This window comes from Notolepis coatsorum, assembly GCF_963971535.1.
Source record: "Notolepis coatsorum genome assembly, chromosome: 7".
Classification (NCBI taxonomy): Eukaryota; Metazoa; Chordata; class Actinopteri; order Aulopiformes; family Paralepididae; genus Notolepis; species Notolepis coatsorum.
The window spans coordinates 16,245,629-16,267,022 of NC_140171.1; the positions used below are offsets into that span (position 1 = coordinate 16,245,629).

The window sequence follows — 21,394 nt, forward strand, 5'->3', positions numbered from 1 at the left end:
TTTATGTTTACCCTTAATATTGATTTCAATGGACAATGATGGAAATTAATTAAATTAAAATACTTGTCGTTGACTGATTTTAAACATATTTGAGAATTGTTGGCCTACAGGATATATGCAACATTTCATCCAAACTGGATCATAACTGTAGGAGCTATGGCTGGTACAGATACACAGACAGAATCACAGACAGGAGTGAAAACAATGCTTCCTCTCACTGTGTGCACTGGTGTAATTCATTCATAATTCACACAACCTCATCTTGTTCTTTTTTTGTATTTTATTTTTTTATTCTTTTTTAAAACAAACATATAAACAAACATGACAACACACGATAAGATATACAAGCATTAATTGTCAGGGCACATCCAATGAGATCACATTTTGGTTAGTTGTTTTATATAAGATATACCCATAATACCTGTTATCTAAAAAAAAACCCTACATACATATGCTCAGCTCGAAACCCCCCCTCCCGGACCCCACCTTGAGAAGTACCTCCACTATCCCTCGCACCTAACCAGACACTACCATTATAAGCTAGCTTTTATTCTCTCCACCACTTCTAACCACATTGACATTTTGGATTCATTGAGACCCAGAATTCTTGCTGTAGATATTTCATGGTAAATTACATCGAGATATGTAAGAAACCAAACTTTACGGCACATTTTTTCCGGTTGAAACCAGCGTGATGCGATCAGCTTTTTGGCTACTGTGATACCCGATAAAACCAATCTCTTTAGCTGTGGATTCACTGCAAACTCAAAAACATCATTCAACAGCAATACCGAGGGGTGTACAGGTATATTCCAAGATACGAGTTTTGATATTTGTTGGGTCACATCTTCCCAGAATGCCTTAACTGGTGAGCAGTCCCAATACATGTGCATAAATGTCCCTTCGTCCCCATTTGTACATTGGGTGCATTTGGAATCTTGTTTGAGCCCCATTCGGCACAGTCTTATAGGAGTCAAGTATGTCCTGTGAATATAGTTAAGATTGATTTGTTGATGATCCGGGTTCCTTGATGTAAGTCGGACATTTGCCCAGGCTCCTTGCCAATCAAAGTCATTTTCCAGGTCTGGTATATCCCTCCTCCAGACAGAGTCAAGTTGGAGGGTTTCATACGAGGACGTTAGTAATTGATGATAAAATTCTGAAACAAAACCTCTCGATGTCTCTCTTGAGTAGAAGAATTTGTGGTATCTGTGGTGTTCAATTGGTCTGTCTAATGGAACACCGTGAGACTTCAAACATAGCTCTAACTGTTTGTGAAAAAGCCATGTGGACTTGGTGAGATTAAATTTTTTGCGTATTTCTTTATCACTACAAAAACCCTGTTTGTTAAAAATATCCCCTAATGAGTGTATGCCTTGCTTTTCCCATATAGGGAATCTTATAGGTCGTTTTCCAATTAAGAGAGCATTGTTATTGAATAAGGGAGTATGGTTGTGCCATTCTTGTGGGTTAGGATTTTTTTTTTGTGATTCACGCCATATCCGGATCGCATGAGTAATTATGGGGCCAAATTTTCGTTCACAGTGCTTGATTGGTAGTTTAGTGTATGCTATGTCCTTCAGTCTATGTGGGGCTACTATGTTTTCTTCTATTTTCCTCCAAGATGCTAATGCTTGGGAGTCAAACCATGTTGTCAATCAACCTCATCTTGTTCTATGGTTGTTAATAAATCCTTCTTAACACTTTGGTCGCCAAAAACGCCTTACCACGTCATTCCCCGCCATGCTCATTCTGCCAAAGACGCCGTACCACGTCATTGAGATCAATATTTCAAAAATCTGTGATCGCAATCATATTTCTCCCCCGGAGACTTGAGATCTACTGTTGATCCCCTCTCAACTCTCCAACGGTTCAAGACCGCCATCTGGTATAACAGAATCACAGACAGAATCACAGACAGGAGTGAAAACAATGCTTCCTCTCACTGTGTGCACTGGTGTAATTCATTCATAATTCACACAACCTCATCTTGTTCTATGGTTGTTAATAAATCCTTCTTAATATTCATGTACTTTCTCATCCTTTCTTTCCCAAGACAATAAAAAAAAATAAAAATGTCATCTTCTTTCTATTTTCTATTTACATTCTATATATTTTATTTCTGCTGCAGGACAGGAAACTCTGTAAATCAGTTGCTCTACGGAGTGTTAGGGTTAGTTTAATGACTACTGACTACTTTTTACCTGTATAAATAATGAAATATTTCCTGCATGCTGGTTTCATTCTGGTTTCCTTCCCATTCATCTTCATTCAGGCTGTACGGCTGTAAACTCTCAGAGAGATCCTGTGAAGCTCTGGCCTCAGTTCTCAGCTCTACCTCCTCCAGTCTGAGAAAGCTGAACCTGGGTGGCAACGACCTGCAGGATTCAGGAGTGAAGCTGCTCTCTGTTGGACTGAAGAGTCCACACTGTACACTGGAGACTCTCGCGTCAGTATTATATTGAGACACATTTTACTCAAAGAAATGTATGCGTTTATGTTTACCCTTAATATTGATTTCAATGGACAATGATGGAAATTAATTAAATTAAAATACTTGTCGTTGACTGATTTTAAACATATTTGAGAATTGTTGGCCTACAGGATATGTGCAACATTTCATCCAAACTGGATCATAACTGTAGGAGCTATGGCTGGTACAGATACACAGACAGAATCACAGACAGGAGTGAAAACAATGCTTCCTCTCACTGTGTGCACTGGTGTAATTCATTCATAATTCACACAACCTCATCTTGTTCTATGGTTGTTAATAAATCCTTCTTAACACTTTGGTCGCCAAAAACGCCTTACCACGTCATTCCCCGCCATGCTCATTCTGCCAAAGACGCCGTACCACGTCATTGAGATCAATATTTCAAAAATCTGTGATCGCAATCATATTTCTCCCCCGGAGACTTGAGATCTACTGTTGATCCCCTCTCAACTCTCCAACGGTTCAAGACCGCCATCTGGTGGCCGATCAGCGGATCGCCCAAACCGGAAACAGGAAACGGAAGCTGGTGCTCATTCCAATTCGATCCGATCACTCGCTAATAGTCCCAGGACTCGAGCTAGACACAATGGATAGCAATCCGTTACCAATAACTCGATAAACAACATGATTTGGACGTATATACTATATTATACAACCTGGAGATGGATCGCATATTTCTACATCCCATAATAGGAATATTTCTGCTCCACACTCATCGCCCAACGCTACGAGGAAGCTACGGTGAGATTCAGCATTTTTTTTAACGTGTTCGATATAAACTGCTCTGATGATCATATCACCCACACTAGATGAATCATCTAATGTTGGCCACGGAATTATAAACGACCCCCCCTCCATCCGGTCAACATCAGATGATAAGTAGTAACTTCTAGAAGCACGTCCATTTGAATTTTTTTATCTCGCGCAGATCGCTATCAAACTGTATTTGATCATCAATATAATGCATTTAGGGCTATAAATCACGTTCTGGAGAATGCTGCAGAAAACGATAAAAACATACTTATACTTTAGACCGTATTTTAGTATGAATATGTGAATGAAAAAGTATAACGTTGCTACACCCTGAACAATAGATACTTGACGTTGAATGGGCCATAGTAATGTCAATTTAGCAATACAATTTAAAAAGTTATAGCCCTGCAAAGAAGGGGAACTTCTCCATAGACAAATAGAGCTGGCGTGGGATGGTTTATTATGAATATAAGCCTGGCGACCAAAGTGTTAATATTCATGTACTTTCTCATCCTTTCTTTCCCAAGACAATAAAAAAAAATGCATCTTCGTTCTATTTTCTATTTACATTCTATATATTTTATTTCTGCTGCATGACAGGAAACTCTTTAAATCAGTTGCTCTACTGAGTGTTAGGGTTAGTTTAATGACTACTGACTACATTTTACCTGTATAAATAATGAAATATTTCCTGCATGCTGGGTTCATTCTGGTTTCCTTCCCATCCATCTTCATTCAGGCTGTTCAGCTGTAAACTCTCAGAGAGATCCTGTGAAGCTCTGGCCTCAGTTCTCAGCTCTACCTCCTCCAGTCTGAGAGAGCTGTACCTGGGTGACAACGACCTGCAGGATTCAGGAGTGAAGCTGCTCTCTGCTGGACTGAAGAGTCCACACTGTAGACTGGAGACTCTCGGGTCAGTATTATATTGAGACCCATTTTACTCAAAGAAATTTAACAAAATGTAGAATTATAAAAAGAAAAAGAAAATAAATGTATATTTATATATATGAAATTAAGTGATTTTAAAAGCCAAAGCTATGTGTATCAACTACATTACAAGGTTCACTCTGTCATTTCCATATTGTAAACTGTTGCCAGAGAGCTGATTACCAGAGCTGAGGCTTTGTAGCATCACCCTTGTGCGTTTATGTTTACCCTTAATATTGATTTCAATTGACAATGGTGGAAATTTATTAAATTAAAATACTTGTCATTGACTGATTTTAAACATATTTGAGAATTGTTGGCCTACAGTATGTATATGTGCAACATTTCATCCAAATTGGATCAGAACTGTAGGAGCTATGGCTGGTACAGACAGACACACAGACAGAATCACAGACAGTGAAAACAATGCTTCCTCTCACTGTGTGCACTGGTGTACTTAATTGATAATTCACACAACCTCATCTTGTTCTATGGTTGTTGATAAATCCTTCTTAATATTCATGTACTTTCTCATCCTTTCTTTCCCAAGACTATTTTTCATGTTCATTCTATTTTCTGCAGCTCACACCACTGAAGGCCACACCAAAGCACACATAGACAACTTTTTAGGGATTCTATGACAACCCTTTGTAGTAATTACTATCAAATGTCTATATAAAGTAAAGTTTGTTAACTTTCTGTAAGCTATTATCACATGATCTTACTTTTTTGTACAGTATAAAACCAATATTTAATAGGAATTTACTGTAAATAGATGGGAAAGTAAAAGCGTAATGCTGACAAGATACTTTTAAGGGATTTCAAATAGGGTAATTTGAATGTAATTTTGAGTTTTTATACAGCAGTTGGGCTGTAAAAATACAGAGAATATATAGCAAATATCTGTATTAAAAATATCTATTTCTAAATACTGAAAGTTGCCTTATTTTCACATACAGTAAAACTATGAGTATATTATGTGTTTTATAATTCAATGTAATTTAACATTCAACACAATTTAGCAAATACATGTATTTAAGAAAAAGTACCTGTAGAATAACTGAAGGTTTTTACTGTTTTAAAAAAAAAAGTATATTTTCTTTTTTAACATTATGTAACATTACATTTAAAGTTTAACACTTTGATCACCATGGTTAAATTCATAATTTACCATCCCTCGCCATCTCTATTTGTCTATGGAGAAGTTCCCCTTCTTTGCAGGGCTATAACTTTTTAAATTGTATTGCTAAATTGACATTATCATGGCCCATTCAAAGTCCTATAATCTATTGTTCAGGGTGTAGCAACGTTATACTTTTTCATTCACATATTCATACTAAAATATGGTCTAAAGTATAAGTATGTTTTTATCGTTTTCTGCAGCTTTCTTCAGAACTTGATTTATAGCCCCAAATGCATTATATTGATGATCAAATACAGTTTGGTAGCGATCGGTGCCAGATAATAAATTTCAACTGGAGGTACTTCTAGAAGTTACTACGTATCATCTGATGATGACCGGATGGGCGGGGGGTCGTTTATAATTCCGTGGGCAACGTTATATCATTCATCTAGGGTGGGTCTTATGATCATCAGAGCAGTTTATATGGAACACGTTAGAAAATAACGCTGCAACTCACCGTGGCTTCCTCGCGCCGTTGGCAGATTAGCGTGGAACAGAATTTTTTCTATTATGGGATGGAGACATGCCCGATCCATTTCCAGATTGTATAATAGTATATACGTCCAAATAACGTTGTTTATTGAGTTAGGGCGAGCGATTGATTATCCAGTGTGTTGAGATGGAGTCCTGCTAACGATCGCGAGTGCCCGGACGAAATATGGGTGAGCACTTCCTGTCTGGCGAGTCATTTCCTGTTGGGTGATCTGCCGATCGGCCACCAGATGGCGCTCTTGAACCGTTAGAGAGTTGAGTGGAACCCAGCAGTATATCTCAGGTCCCCGGAGGAGAAATATGATTTTAATCACAGATTTTTGAAATATTGATATCAAAGACGTGTTACGGCGTCTTCGGCAGAATGAGCATGGCGAGGAAAGATGTCCTACAGCGTTTTTGGCGACCATAGTGTTAACAGCAAAAAAACAGAAAGTTGCCTTATTTTCACATACAGTAAAAGGGTGTATATTCTAAGTGTTTTTACATGTACTGTAATTTAACATTCAAGACAATTAAAGGGCAACTTGCAGGTTAAACCCTACTCTTCAATTATGGGTAGTTTACATCATTGTAAAATATCATTGTAAAAAAACTTAAAACCAGGTTCTCAAACATAAACATAAAGACGGACAACACGCTCATCACAGACAAGCTGGATGTAGCCAATTACTTAAACACTTTCTTCACAAACATAGCCACAACACTGGTAAACAAACTACCCTCCCACTCAGGGCAGTATGGGGTAGAACACATAGTAGCATACTACTAGAACTTAGGCGTCCACAAAGACGACTTCAAACTGGAAATGGTAACTACAGATGAGGTACTCAAAAAACTGAGCGCCCTCCAACCGAACAAGGCCACTGGCCATGACAACATCCCCTCCAAATTCCTCAGAGACTCAGCAGCCGCCATCACCCCAGTCATCACACACATAATAAACCTCTCCATAAAACAGGGACACGTCCCCAAGGACTTCAAAATTGCGAGAGTAACGCCCCTGCACAAAAAGGGCAGCAAACTAGACCCAGGCAACTACCGCCCTGTTTCTATCCATCCATCTCGAAAGTCATGGAAAAAATAGTATACGAACAGATCGAAAAGTACCTCGCGGAAAAAAATCTAATCTACGAATTCCAATCTGGCTTCAGAACATCCCACTCCACTGACACATGCCTTCTCTATTTGAACGACCACATCAAACAAGAGGTGGACGCGGGCAAATACTGCGGCATGGTCATGCTGGACCTACAAAAGGCCTTCGACACTGTCAATCACACCATTCTGATTGACAAGCTAAAAGCAATAGGTTTTGATAGTTTATCAGTGAGCTGGATACAATCCTACCTGGAGGGGAGAGAACAGATGGTGGAGGTAAACGGTACCCTATCCCCCCCCCCTCACAGTGAGCTGTGGTGTTCCACAAGGAAGCATACTAGGACCGCTACTATTCCTAATTTATGCAAATGACATGTCGTCAGCTTGTGACTGCAACTTGTTCCTGTTTGCGGACGACTCAGCCCTGCTGGTCTCTGACAAGAACAAGTTACAGGTTGAAAAAGCCCTCAGCTCGGAAATTCTAGGTAAAATCTGCATATGGCTCGCCGACAACAAACTATCATTACACATGGGCAAAACAGAGTCCATACTCTTCGGTTCAAATAACAAACTCAGCAAGACCGACGGCTTCTCGGTTACAGTGGGTGACAATATTGTCACAAGGAAAGATGAAATTACCTACCTAGGTTCCATCCTAGAGGCTAATCTTTCCTGTGACAAAATGGCATCCAATGTAATAAAAAAAGTCAACCAACAAACTCGATTCTTGTACCGGATCTCCTCTCTGGTAAACAAGAATACCCTGAAGACTCCTCATGGTACCAAAGCACCTCAAAGGCACTAAAAAACAAATTACAAACATCTCAAAACAAGCTAGTCAGACTACTGCTTGACCTGACTCCTAGAACCCACCTCATCCCGGCCCACTTTGACAAACTAGGATGGCTTAGAGTAGACGACAGAGTACAGCAACTTGCAATGGGCCTGGTCTACAAGATACACTACGCGACCAAGGTACCCATGTACATGTCAAAATACTTCCCAAAGGTCAGTGAATACCACAATCACAACACAAGAGGGAGCTCCACAAATCATGTTAAACCCAGATTCGGCTCAAACAAGGGACTAAACACGTTTCTCAATTATGCCACATCAATGTGGAACGCCCTACCCAAAGCTGTAAAGGAATGTGAATCACTACCCACTTTCAAAAACACTCTCAAAGAACACCTACGGGAGACTGCAATTCGAAACTGGCCCCTACAAATGTCTTAACCCAGTTGTACAGTAAATTACCAAGTATGGCTTTGTCAGTATTCCAGTGTACAGTGTCCCCCCCCCTACCCCAACCCCCCCTCCCCTCCAATGTACAGCCCCCACCCACCAACACCACCCCACCCACCCAACCTCCTCCAATGTACAGTTTCTACATCAAATGTATATACACCCTTTTTCTGGACACGTTTTGTATCACAAACAGTACTGTATTTGCAAATCTGATATGTCATAAATGTATAGATGTAGCAGTACTGTCTATCTGTATGTCATGTATGTCATATATGTTATGATGAATTGAAAATGGGGGACCCTGATGTAAACAAGACGAAAGTCTTTCTCTGGTCTGCATCCCCTTAACAATTGTATGTATTGAGCTGTACTGTACTGTACCCATTCTGCAATCTGTTAATAAACTTTTCAATCAATCAATCAATCAATCAATTGGTATCTAATTTCATTATTTATTTTTTTCCATTTGACGCCGGAAATGCCACTCAGAAAGGGTTAAAAAGGTCCATGCACGAATTGATTGATTGAAAAGTTTATTAACAGATTGCAGAATGGGTACAGTATAGTACAGCTCAATACATACAATTGTTAAGGGGATGCAGACCTCGAGCTGATCACAACGGATAGCAATCCGTTACCAATAACTCGATAAACAACATGATTTGGACGTATATACTATTATACAACCTGGAAATGGATCGGGTATTTCGACATCCCATAATAGAAGAAATTCTGTTCCACGCTCATCTCCCAACGCCACGAGGAAGGTACGGTGAGTTTCAGCGTTATTTTTTAATGTCTTCGATACTAACTGCTCTGATGATCATATCACCCACACTAGATGAATGATATAACGTTGCCCACGGAATTATAACCGACCCCCCCCCCCATCCGGTCATCATCAGATCATACGTAGTAACTTCTAGAAGATATCCAGTTGAAATTTTTGATCTCGCACAGATTCCTACCAAACTGTATTTGATCATCAATATAATGCATTTAGGGCTATAAATCAAGTTCTGGAGAAAGCTGCAGAAAACGATAAAAACATACTTATACTTTAGACCGTATTTTAGTATGAATATGTGAATGAAAAAGTATAACGTTGCTACACCCTGAACAATAGATATAGGACATTGAATGGGCTAGAATAATGTCAATTTAGCAATACAATTTAAAAAGTTATAGCCCTGCAAAGAAGGGGAACTTCTCCATGTTAAATAGGGCTGGCGAGGGATGGTAAATTATGAATTTAACCCCGGCGATCAAAGGGTTAAGCAATGGAATAATCCTGTAAAAAAAAGATAATTTCTTATTAAATCAATTTACAGATTACAACCTTTATTTAATGGTTAATATTTGTATCAAATGTTATTTACTGTATTGTTATGGTATTTACACAAGTAGAAAAACAAAAGTAATCTGTAAAATAATACAGTGAATTTCCTGTGAAAGATTTTTTTTTACAGTGTAGCTGAGGCTTTGTGTAGCATCACCCTTGTGCATTTATGTTTACCCTTAATACTTGTCGTTGATTGATTTTAAACATATTTGAATTGTTGGCCTACAGTATATGTGCGACATTTCACCCAAACTGGATCATAACTGTAGGAGCTATGGCTGGTACAGACAGATACACAGACAGAATCACAGACAGGAGTGAAAACAATGCTTCCTCTCACTGTGTGCACTGGTGTAATTCATTCATAATTCACACAACCTCATCTTGTTCTATGGTTGTTAATAAATCCTTCTTAATATTCATGTACTTTCTCATCCTTTCTTTCCCAAGACAAAAAAAGATTTCATCTTCGTTCTATTTTCTATTTACATTCTATATATTTTATTTCTGCTGCAGGACAGGAAACTCTGTAAATCAGTTGCTCTACTGAGTGTTAGGTTTAGTTTAATGACTACTGACTACTTTTTACCTGTATAAATAATGAAATATTTCCTGCATGCTGGGTTCATTCTGGTTTCCTTCCCATCCATCTTCATTCAGGCTGGAGGGCTGTAAACTCTCAGAGAGATCCTGTGAAGCTCTGGCCTCAGTTCTCAGCTCTACCTCCTCCAGTCTGAGAGACCTGAACCTGAATATGAACGACCTGCAGGATTCAGGAGTGAAGCTGCTCTCTGCTGGACTGAAGAGTCCACACTGTAGACTGGAGACTCTCAGGTCAGTATTATATTGAGACACATTTTACTCAAAGAAATTTAACAAAATGTAGAATTGTAAAAAGATAATAAATGTATATTTTTATGTATGAAATTAAGTGATTTGTAAACCCAACGCTAACTGTATCAACTACATTGCAAGGTTCACTCTGTCATTTCCATATTGTAAACTGTTGCCAGAGAGCTGATTACCGAGCTGAGGCTTTGTGTAGCATCACCCTTGTGCGTTTATGTTTACCCTTAATATTGATTTCAATGGACAATGATGGAAATTAATTAAATTAAAATACTTGTCGTTGATTGATTTTAAACATATTTGAGAATTGTTGGCCTACATTATATGTGCGACATTTCACCCAAACTGGATCAGAACAGTAGAAGCTATGGCTGGTATAACAGAATCACAGACAGAATCACAGACAGGAGTGAAAACAATGCTTCCTCTCACTGTGTGCACTGGTGTAATTCATTCATAATTCACACAACCTCATCTTGTTCTATGGTTGTTAATAAATCCTTCTTAATATTCATGTACTTTCTCATCCTCTTTCCCAAGACAATTAAAAAAAAATGTCATCTTCTTTCTATTTTCTATTTACATTCTATATATTGTATTTCTGCTGCAGGACAGGCAACTCTGTAAATCAGTTGCTCTACTGAGTGGTAGGGTTAGTTTAATGACTACTGACTACTTTTTACCTGTATAAATAATGAAATATTTCCTGCATGCTGGGTTCATTCTGGTTTCCTTCCCATCCATCTTCATTCAGGCTGACCTACTGTGAACTATCAGAGAGATCCTGTGAAGCTCTGGCCTCAGTTCTCAGCTCTACCTCCTCCAGTCTGAGAGCGCTGGACCTGAGTAACAACGACCTGCAGGATTCAGGAGTGAAGCTGCTCTCTGCTGGACTGAAGAGAGAGTATTATATTGAGACACATTTTACTCAAAGAAATTTAACAAAATGTAGAATTGTAAAAAGAAAATAAATGTATATTTATATATGAAATTAAGTGATTTTAAAACCCAAAGCTAGGTGTATCAACTACATTACAAGGTCACTCTGTCATTTCCATATTGTAAACTCTTGCCAGAGAGCTGATTACCAGAGTCTAGCTGAGGCTTTGTGTACAGTAGCATCACCCTTGTGCGTTCATGTTTACCCTTAATATTGATTTCAATTGACAATGATGGAAATTAATTAAAATATAATACTTGTCGTTGATTGATTTTAAACATATTTGAGAATTGTTGGCCTATCATAACTGTAGGAGCTATGGCTGGTATAACAGAATCACAGACAGAATCACAGACAGGAGTGAAAACAATGCTTCCTCTCACTGTGTGCACTGGTGTAATACATTTTTTATTCACACAATTTCATCTTGTTCTATGGTTGTTGATAAATCCTTCTTAATATTCATGTACTTAATATTCATGCCACATTTTACAAAATAAAAAAGTAACAAAATGGCTCAATTGTAAATGATCAATTGTAATATATTTATTATATTTATAGTATTAATAATGCTGAACTCTTTGCAGGCTGGTCCAATGTTGTGTTACTAGGGAAGGCTGTGCTCCTCTAGCCACAGCTCTCGGTTCCAACCCCTCCCACTTGAGAGAGCTGAACCTGAGCTCCAATAACCCGGGAGATTCAAGAGAGAAACTGCTCTCTGTTGGACTGGACAAACTCATGTATGACTGTTGTTATCTCTTGTCTGACCCAGGTACTGTTGTACTGGAGTTCTGGACCAAAACATTGAACAGTGTGGTTTCTAACTTTAAAACGATCAGTGGAGGGTGAATAAAAAGTAATTTCCACAGAGCGGAGACTGTTCTGGTCAAATCAAGTGCAAAACAACATTGTCATAATGAATAGTTTATTCTGAATCTAACCTTTTATTGAGTCATGTCAGCAGGCCAGCTAACAAACTACAGTTGGAACGGTTTACGTAAATTAATAAGTTAGGGTTAGCTTTTGTGGCATGTAGGAGAACGAAGGTTATCCTATAAAAAACGTCACAGCCCCCAACAACGCGGGGTCTGGGTTAAAAAAACCCAACCCTGTGGCAAGGCCGTAGCAGCGGGCGCAAAGGAGGTCAAAGCCCCAGGCCACATCCCGGGGGCTAGGACCCCCTGAAAAAAGGCGCCTGGTGAGGCCAACGAGGCCGCGGCATCGAGACCCCACCAGACGGTCACTGGTGACACCACCCCCCACATAGCCAGCGTATCGGACAGGGCCTAAATCAGGTGAAGGCCCTTCTCCCCTTGGCACGCCACTCCGAAGCGCTCCCAAGGAGGCTTCCCCCCCACAATATCGTGGGGCCAGCCGGCGCGCTGGAGAGACAACCCTCCAAGGAGGTTGATCCCTCAATCCAGGCCGACAGGTCCCAAGAGCAGAACTCGACCTGCGCCCAGAGCACTGCGGACTAGACAGGCGCCTAAGGGGCTTACTGTAAGAACAGTATCCCGGCGGAAAAGGTGTTCGGTATGCTGTGCACCATGTCACAATCTCCACGAACCCCTACCCTGCCAATTTATTAATCCTGCGGGGTCGAGGTTCAGAGAAAGAGTTTGACACAATTGGCAGACATCATGAAAGATGCGGGGGCATACTCTCGGGCAGACGGGGTCAGGCCCGGCCTCAACCCGAGGGTCGACTCTGCTACCAACACACCGGGGAGACAACCACCCCCCTATGTTTATTAACAGGAGGTGGTAGCTCCCTTAGCCCACTAAGAAACCCCAGAAACATAAATGCACATATACACAGGCTATACAATGCAGTTCAAGCATTTCAGGTTTAAAAAGGGTTAACCCAGGCCAACAGGTCATTGAGGGCAAGGCCCGACCTGGGCCTGGCGGACCGGGACCAGGGGAGGAAACTAACTTTTTGGCTTACCAGCCAACTGGCGAGTAGATGATTTTTTTTACCAGCCAAACTGATTTTTTTACCAGCCAAAAATAAATCGCTAATTGTGATAATTACTTCTTTGTATGTCTTCGTCTAAATTGATTTTCAATCATAGTAATATTATAATAATCACACCGTGTCTCTACTCTTTAAAATATTTATTAGCATAAAACATGAATAAGTGTCTCTACTCTCCACAATATTAGCATACAACATGTATTAATCACACTGTCTCTACTCTTATAAAATATTAGGATATCACATATTAACATGAAAGAGGGAACTATTCTGGACTGGGTTGGGCTGAACTGGGCAGTGAAAGATGCTGGACTGGACTGGGTTGGGCTGAACTAGGCAGTGAAAGATGCTGGGCTGGACTGGGTTGGGCTGAACTAGGCAGTGAAAGATGCTGGGCTGGACTGGGTTGGGCTGAACTAGGCAGTGAAAGATGCTGGGCTGGACTGGGCTGGTCTAGGTTGGACTGGGTTGGGCTGGTCTAGGTTGGACTGGGTTGGGCTGGTCTAGGTTGGACTGGGTTGGGCTGGTCTAGGTTGGACTGGGTTGGGCTGGTCTAGGTTGGACTGGGTTGGGCTGGTCTAGGTTGGACTGGGCTGGGCAGTGAAAGAACCAAGCATTTCACTGTAATGTAATAGCTAAATAAAACAACTTGAACTTGACTTGTTACATTTGCACTCTGGTTGGATACCAAACGTATTCTGGTTGTACTGTACTTGTGCTGTATGATGACAATACATTGGAACCGAATCTCATGACAACGCTAGGGGTTCAGCAGGTGTATTCTGAATGCCAAGTATGACAACATCACCGTTGTGAAGGGCATATGGGCGAGTGGTGATATGGGAGGAAACCCGGTAATAATAAAATGTCACTCGGCTGCATTTAAGCAAAGCCGCTCAGTATAGTCCACTATGTTGAATGCGCGTTATGGTAGCTTGATGCTAGGTAGCTAGCCGGCTAATGCTGGTTAGCCTCACGTCCACTTGTCATTCTCATCCGACTCGAAGGAGAACGTCGTGTGCTGTTGTTCGTCCCCATGTCAGACCGCACTGATATCCGAAAGCGACGACTCTACATCCAATTATTTTCATCCACAATGTGTTTTTGTCTAAGTGTGTCTACGTTGTCAAGCCGGTGACAGGAGTTTGTAGGTCTGCGCGCAGTGGTCTGTCCACTTCCCCTAGATGCGCGACACCTTCTAGAAAACGAGTGTTCATTGGAGGAGCTTAGAGCGCATCTGTACAACGATGATGTTCATTGGTTATGGTCGGATTATTATGAGGCGCAAATGGGAAGAATCAAGGGGGGAGTCAGAGTTCGGCTTGTGCCAGTGAGCGAATCAGCAGATTGCGGAATGATTTTTTTGTTTTGTTTTGTAATTACTAGTACTCGCCAGACTGGCGAGTGCTCTTCATGAATCACTCGCCAAACGTAAAAAATACTCGCATTTGGCGAGTAAAGTGGCCTAATTTCCTCCCATGACCGGGACCTACACAGGGATGCATAGAGGAGTTGACAGAAGCAGCCTCCCCGACAGCCCCCTCCCATCCCCGGTTTAGCAGGGAGGGAGTGTGAAAACAAATGGAGAAGGACCAACCCCCTAACATTGTGCAAAAGGTACAACACAGTATGGACCAATGCACACCACTGTTAAGGGCAACTCGTAGTGGCATCTATATATGACACACACATTCATGTCAACAACCCCTGTGACGTGAGTGTGAGTCTAACCTAGTGTACTGGCGCTCGGTAGAGACAAGTCTCCTTCCCAGCCAACCGCATAAAAAAATGCAGTTTTTATGATGTTTGGGCAACCAAGGCGTGCCGGCTCACAAAGCGGATTCAAACATTGAAAAACACCCTGGGCCAGTGCTAATCGGTCTCGTAAGACCACACGCTGATTTCATAAAACAGCGTGTATGCTCACAAAGAACCAGAGAACAGTGATGGCGAATTTCTAACAAGAAAGCACCACACAATGTTTCCCCCTTGCTGTCTGGGACGAGCAGCAGGAAGCCGGTCTACAAAGACACAGACACAGGTCTCACATGACGAGACTGGGAATAAAGAAAAAAAGTCAATTCTGCTCTTTATGTAAGAGGGGAAGACCAGGGGCGTATCTAGACCCAGCTCTGTACTGGGGCACAGGGGCACAGAAGCCCCGAAACTTTTTTTTGCCGGTTTTTGGGCGAAAATGGGTAGATTTTGTAACTATCTTTTTTTTTTACTTTATTTCGGTTTTAGGGTTAGGTTAGGGCTATGTTATTTAATTATTTTGGGGGAGCCAGCCCCCAGAACTCCTGAAATGCATAGAAATCTATGAAATAAATAAAACAATCTGACATTTATATTAAAGAGCTAGCCCCCCAAACCCCTAAAATACATAGAAATCTATGCATTTTGGAACAGTTACTATATATATAGTCAAGAAAGCATTTAGTCATACTTAAAGTTTAAAGTGCTTTACTTGCATTGAACATTGCATTGAACATTGAGGAGACATCATTAGAAAGCACAATGTATGTTTCCATAGTTACGCAGATGACACACAATTGTACATGTCCGCTGAACCAAATGATCACACAGCTATAAACTCCATTTCTGCCTGTCTCTTAGCAATAAACAAATGGATGACAAACAACTGAGCAACCTGATGGCCTGGGGATAGTGTTCTATCTGGTGTTCTATCGCCCTGCTCTAAGACAAACTCTGAATGAATGAATGAATGAATGAATGACTTTATTTGACAATATAAAAAATAAACATGTGACAGGAGAGCACAGTCGGGATATACTGCCAAGGATGAAACACAAAAAAGCTCAGAGCTTATTTCCATTGTGGTCCTTGTAGGGGGGTGGGGGAATGTGATGCTTAAAACATGCATCATACAAAACGTGACATCACAACACATCACATATACTGTTACAAAGGATCAGATTAAACCGAATATATATATTTATTTATTGATATATATTGCATAGTATTTGTATATCGTTTGATATCCCTTGTATATTCCTTGTACATATACACGGGATGTCCCTTTAGCCTAGTCCAGACCATAATATTTCATTCTCCTATTGGACAGCGGTCCACAGGCGCCAGGGACCGGCCTCCGGAGCCAGGTTCAAAGTCACCGACACGACATGTCTGTACTTGCCCGGCCCTGCCCAGGGATACGGCGACAGAAATGAGAGTGGCACTAGTTTGTTCACCGTGCATATAAATACGGCGCAGGTGAATACAGAAGTAGAGTTACCAATAAGTTGAAGCCTCACCCACGATACAACGTGCGGTGAAGTATGGCCTGTTTGGCCCCAGAATAGCATTGAGACCGCGTGCGAATTAATAACTGAATTGTCAGAGTTTGGCGCTATACCGTCGAGTGCGACATATTTCTATTAAGTCAATAATAGTCTATTTGTGTATAGTGTATCGTGCGGTTAGAGTTCTACAGTGACCAGCATCTCCAACGCTTCCTCGTATTAGCTAGAGTTCTTATCCAGGCTGGGCTGACCACATGGCGCTTTCACCCGAGGAGACCTAGGCGAGAACCGTATGGGCATGTACACTGGATTAATCTACCCGACGACTACATAGCCCTTCGCGGCTGGAATATATTTGCTTTGGTCCTGTGATTTATGGAGCGGATAATCGCCGACGCCTGTGAGTGTTGGATTTACCCCGCGAGGAGTCAAGTCGAGTCGGCGCCTCAGACAGCCTGAGGCCGACTAGCTTTCTTCACTGTGGAGCTACAGTCTACAAGAGAACAGCTGTATTCGTCCGTGGATCAAGAGGCTATCGCACTGTCTCCTGTACTCGGAGTCTCCCTAGTCATCGTTGACCAGACGTTCTACTACCGACAGACCCCCCACCCCTGCCGGCTTACTACCGGGGGGACCCTTCCAGTATATCCCGCTATATCACTAGTGTACCATAGATATAATTCCCTAAGATTCAGGTTGTATAATTGCCTCCTGCGTAACCAGAGAATGGACATTCAGTGTTGATTTGCCTACGCATATTCCTTTGCCTTACAAGTGCAATCAAAGTATAATATAAGTGTATGATGTACCTTTTGCTCCATTAAATACTTAATAATTACTTTGTGTGGAACCGTTTTCATTGTGGAAAGTGTTCATCATATTCAGATATCATGTACTGTATGGCCAGTAATTAAAGTACATAAAGCGGTAGTGGTTTAATGATACCATACTTATCAATACAGTCAGGGAATTGTACCCCTCAGTTACAATTGGTCCTTCGAGCCGGAGGGTAACTAGTGTAATATTAATATAGTGGTATTAATATTGACATGGCCTATGATGAACACTCCACAAAACGGTCCTCCTAAAGTAGATCGCCCGCAGCGTAGACGGCAGACACCTCAGTACTTAGAGGATTACGTTGCCAGTATACTACCTAGCCTTCTACAGACGGTAAACGCGGAAAAAGTAGAAAGTAAAATTATGTCCGACCCTATCAACCAGGCTACCCCGCCAACAGAGGCCCTAGTGGGTTCTAATGTAACTGACCAAGCTCACGGTAGGGACCAGGAGGGACCCGACACGACTTTACCCCCCGCCAAGACCGAAGAAGTAGTCCCCGGAGAGCTCCAGGAGAAAGACAGCCCTCCAGGGATGGAACTCTACCCGCAACAAGAAGAGGAGAGCACCCCGGAGATGGATCTCCAGGACTCCCCACAGGAGAACAGATCTCCAACGAGTACTGCCAGGAGCGGATCACCTCAACCAGCGTCTTCCCCCAGCGAGGCGGACAAGATGCTGGCACAGGCATTCCTCGCCAGCCTAGCAGCCTCAACAGAGCGCGATCGACTCCAAGCACAGACGCTTAGTGAGCGCGAACATTCTTCCATGGAAAGAGAACGCCTTCAAGCGCAGCAACGGAGCGACGAAGATCGTATACGTCTAGAGATTAGACGCCTTCAGACGGAAGAGAATATGGTAAGGGACCACGCCGAAGCCCAGCGCGCCGCCGCCGAAGCCCAGCGCGCCGCTGCCGGTGCCCAAAGAGAAGCAGAGCGCGACATCGAGCATAATGGAGCAGCTGATCGCCAGGGCAACACCCCCTCCCTCCGCACGGGGTTCCAGGGCCTCGTCAAGACACGGGTCAAGGGCACCCTCCCCTAACCGATCAAGCGACCCTGAGCCCGACCACCAGAGAGAGCCTATACCCCCCTCCAAACTCCTTCCCCGACCGGTCCCAGTGAGACCCAGCTACAAGGAAGAAACGGTATACACCGCGGAGAGGCTAAATAGACGACTACAGGATCTAGAGGACCTGCCAGAGGAAGAAGAAGAGGGAGAGGAGGAGAGTCAAGCCCGACAGCAGCACAGTACTCCACAGGACCAGGAGGTCCAGTACAGCCCAGGCTCTACCCCCGCGGCTCTGCGCTACAGACCCCCGACTCAATTCACGGGTGAGCTTGACGCACGACCAGCCCAGAGGAATAGCACCTGGATACGCGGGCCATGGTACCCCGCCGGTACCAGCCCACCGAGAGGCGTAAGAGGAGACTCGCCTAGGAGGCCTCTCTTCCAACGCTCACCGATGTGCCAGCCATCTACGGCATCATACATTGGCACACCGACGTTTCCGGACTTCACCCATGAGAACAGAGCACAGTACACGGAGCTACGAATGTGCTTAGAGACAATGATGGCCGATGTAGCTGATGAACGCCACAAGTATGCTATCCTATTGAAGCACCTCAAGGTGCCCCGAGCGCACAATATAGCGCTGGCCTATGCCACCTCTACTACCCCATACACAGCGGCTCTAGCAGCACTTGACCAAAGATATGGACGCATATGGGACTACGTAATACAAGAGATAAGGCATATTGACCGCCTACCCCCAGCCACAGACAATCGCTCACTAGATGACCTGTCTATCAAGGTACAATCCCTGGTAGGGATGCTGGGGGCGCAAAGAGAAAAGGGTATGCACGAACTGTACGCAAACTCTAATGTCGAGAGGATTTTAGAGAAGCTTCCGCCCGCCCGACAAGAGCGCTTCAGGCGGCAAAGAGACCACCGTGATCCTAACGGTCCCGAGCCATCCCTCCTAGACCTAGCCGACTTCCTGGCGAGAGAAGTCAGCAGCCTACGATTGGATACGTTCGTGCGGAGCACACCAAGCTCCAGAGAGGGACCTAGGAGAGCAAACGATGGCCGAAGATTGGTGACTGTCATGCACCAATCAGAATCAATACCGAGCAGCAAGAACCACAGTACCCCCTCGATGAAAGAGAAGTGGAAGATGGTGTGCCCGTACTGCGAAAAGGAACACTGGTTGTCACAATGTGACATGTTCAAGAAGATGACCGCCGACGAGGTGAGTCAATGGATAAAGTCCAACCGACGCTGTTACCGATGTGCGCGCAGTCACATGGCAGCCGATTGCCGCTTAAAGAAGAGGTGTAGTCGGTGTGACGGAGCCCACCTAGATGTCCTACACGACAGTAACAGAAGAAAGCCTGCACCCTCAAGCAGCACAAAGGCAAGTGTTATGTACATTGACCCCGCCAGCAGCGGGGGCGCCCAGGTGCTCTTAAAGGTGGTCCGCGTAACACTGAGTTACCAAGATAAGGTCATGGACACTTACGCCGTCCTTGACGACGGGTCAGAGAAGACCCTTCTCCTCGCGTCCACTGCGGCCCAGCTGGGGCTGCGGGGGAGCGAAAACCAGATGACGATTCGGACAATAAGAAGAGATCTAAAGACGATAAAGGGCGAGAATGTCTCCTTCACTATCGCAGCAAGCGGGCAGCCAGAGAGACGGTATAGGATTACTAATGCTTTCACCAGCCAAGAAATAGGCCTGTCGCAGTACACCTACCCCATCGCCAAGCTGATGGATAAATATGTGCACCTGCGTCAACTACCTATCCCGCTCATAGACGGTGCCACCCCGACCCTGCTGATAGGCTCCGACCATGCAGACCTCATAGTCCCGATAGACCGGGTCCACACAGGACCCAGAGGCTGTCCTGCAGCAGTCGAGACCCGCCTAGGATGGACATTACAAGGCCCCCTCGCTAAGTCTCTTAACCGAACAGCAGCCACTAACTGCCTCCACTCCAGAGTGACAGAAGAAGACACCACCCTCCTACAGCATGTCGAGAGGCTATGGACACTAGAGACAATGCCCTTTAAGAACGAAAAGAAAGACATTCGTTCCAAGGAAGACATTTACGCTATAGCCCTCCTCGAGCAAGGGACAAAGAGAGTCAAAGTCAACGGAGTGATGAGATACGCAACTCCACTCCTGAGGCGAGAGGGTATGCCCACCTTCCACGCCACAAAAGAAGCGACGGAGCGGTATCTATTGAACACAGAGCGGCGCCTAGCCAGAGACCCCGCTCAAGAGACTGTGTACCGCGCTGAGATTAACAAGCTAATCACAGCGGGACACATAAAGAAAATTGACATTAAAGAGGCCGATCAGACGACCGAATCATGGTACGTGCCGCACCACAAAGTCCACCACAACGGCAAGGATCGTATTGTGTTCAACTGCAGCTACCAGATCGGATCACAAAATCTGAATAAAGAGCTCTTGCCCGGCCCAACACTCGGCCCCTCTCTACTAGGCGTGTTACTACGTTTCCGCCAGGACAAGGTGGCCATCAGCGGCGATATCAAAGGGATGTTCCTGCAGGTGAGACTAGTGGAGGAGGACAAGCCCCTGCTGCGGTTCCTATGGAGAGAGAGGATCGGGGATGAGCAACCAGCCATCTATCAATGGGAAGTCCTCCCTTTCGGAACCACATGCAGCCCATGCTGTGCTACGTTTGCACTGCAAAAACACGTCGCAGAGGACCCAGCAGCAGATGAAGAGGTCCGACAAAGTGTAGGAAATAGTTTCTACATGGACAACTGTCTGCAAAGCGTCTCGACGCCAGAAGAAGCCGAGGCTCTTCTACTCAAGCTCCGCGCCTCCCTGATCAAAGGCGGCTTTGATCTCAGGCAGTGGGCCAGCAGCGACCCGCAAGTATTGCGCAGCCTCTCCCCCGAGGACAAGGCAGCAAGCAGCGAGACCTGGATGGCGACCATCCCAGGAGAA

General features: G+C 43.5%; 1 protein-coding gene across 1 annotated transcript in view; it reads left to right on the forward strand.

Moving 5' to 3' along the window:
• The window catches only part of LOC311232641 (uncharacterized protein), a gene marked incomplete at both ends in the record, with an annotated part of 50,727 nt that overhangs the window by 14,199 nt on the left and 15,134 nt on the right, over positions 1 to 21,394 (forward strand). Inside the window, 5 exons of the mRNA XM_084319500.1 lie at positions 2,276 to 2,449; positions 3,990 to 4,163; positions 10,204 to 10,377; positions 11,147 to 11,285; positions 11,951 to 12,072. Coding sequence (XP_084175626.1) covers positions 2,276 to 2,449; positions 3,990 to 4,163; positions 10,204 to 10,377; positions 11,147 to 11,285; positions 11,951 to 12,072 — 783 coding nt within the window. The remainder of the gene's footprint in view (positions 1 to 2,275; positions 2,450 to 3,989; positions 4,164 to 10,203; positions 10,378 to 11,146; positions 11,286 to 11,950; positions 12,073 to 21,394) is intronic.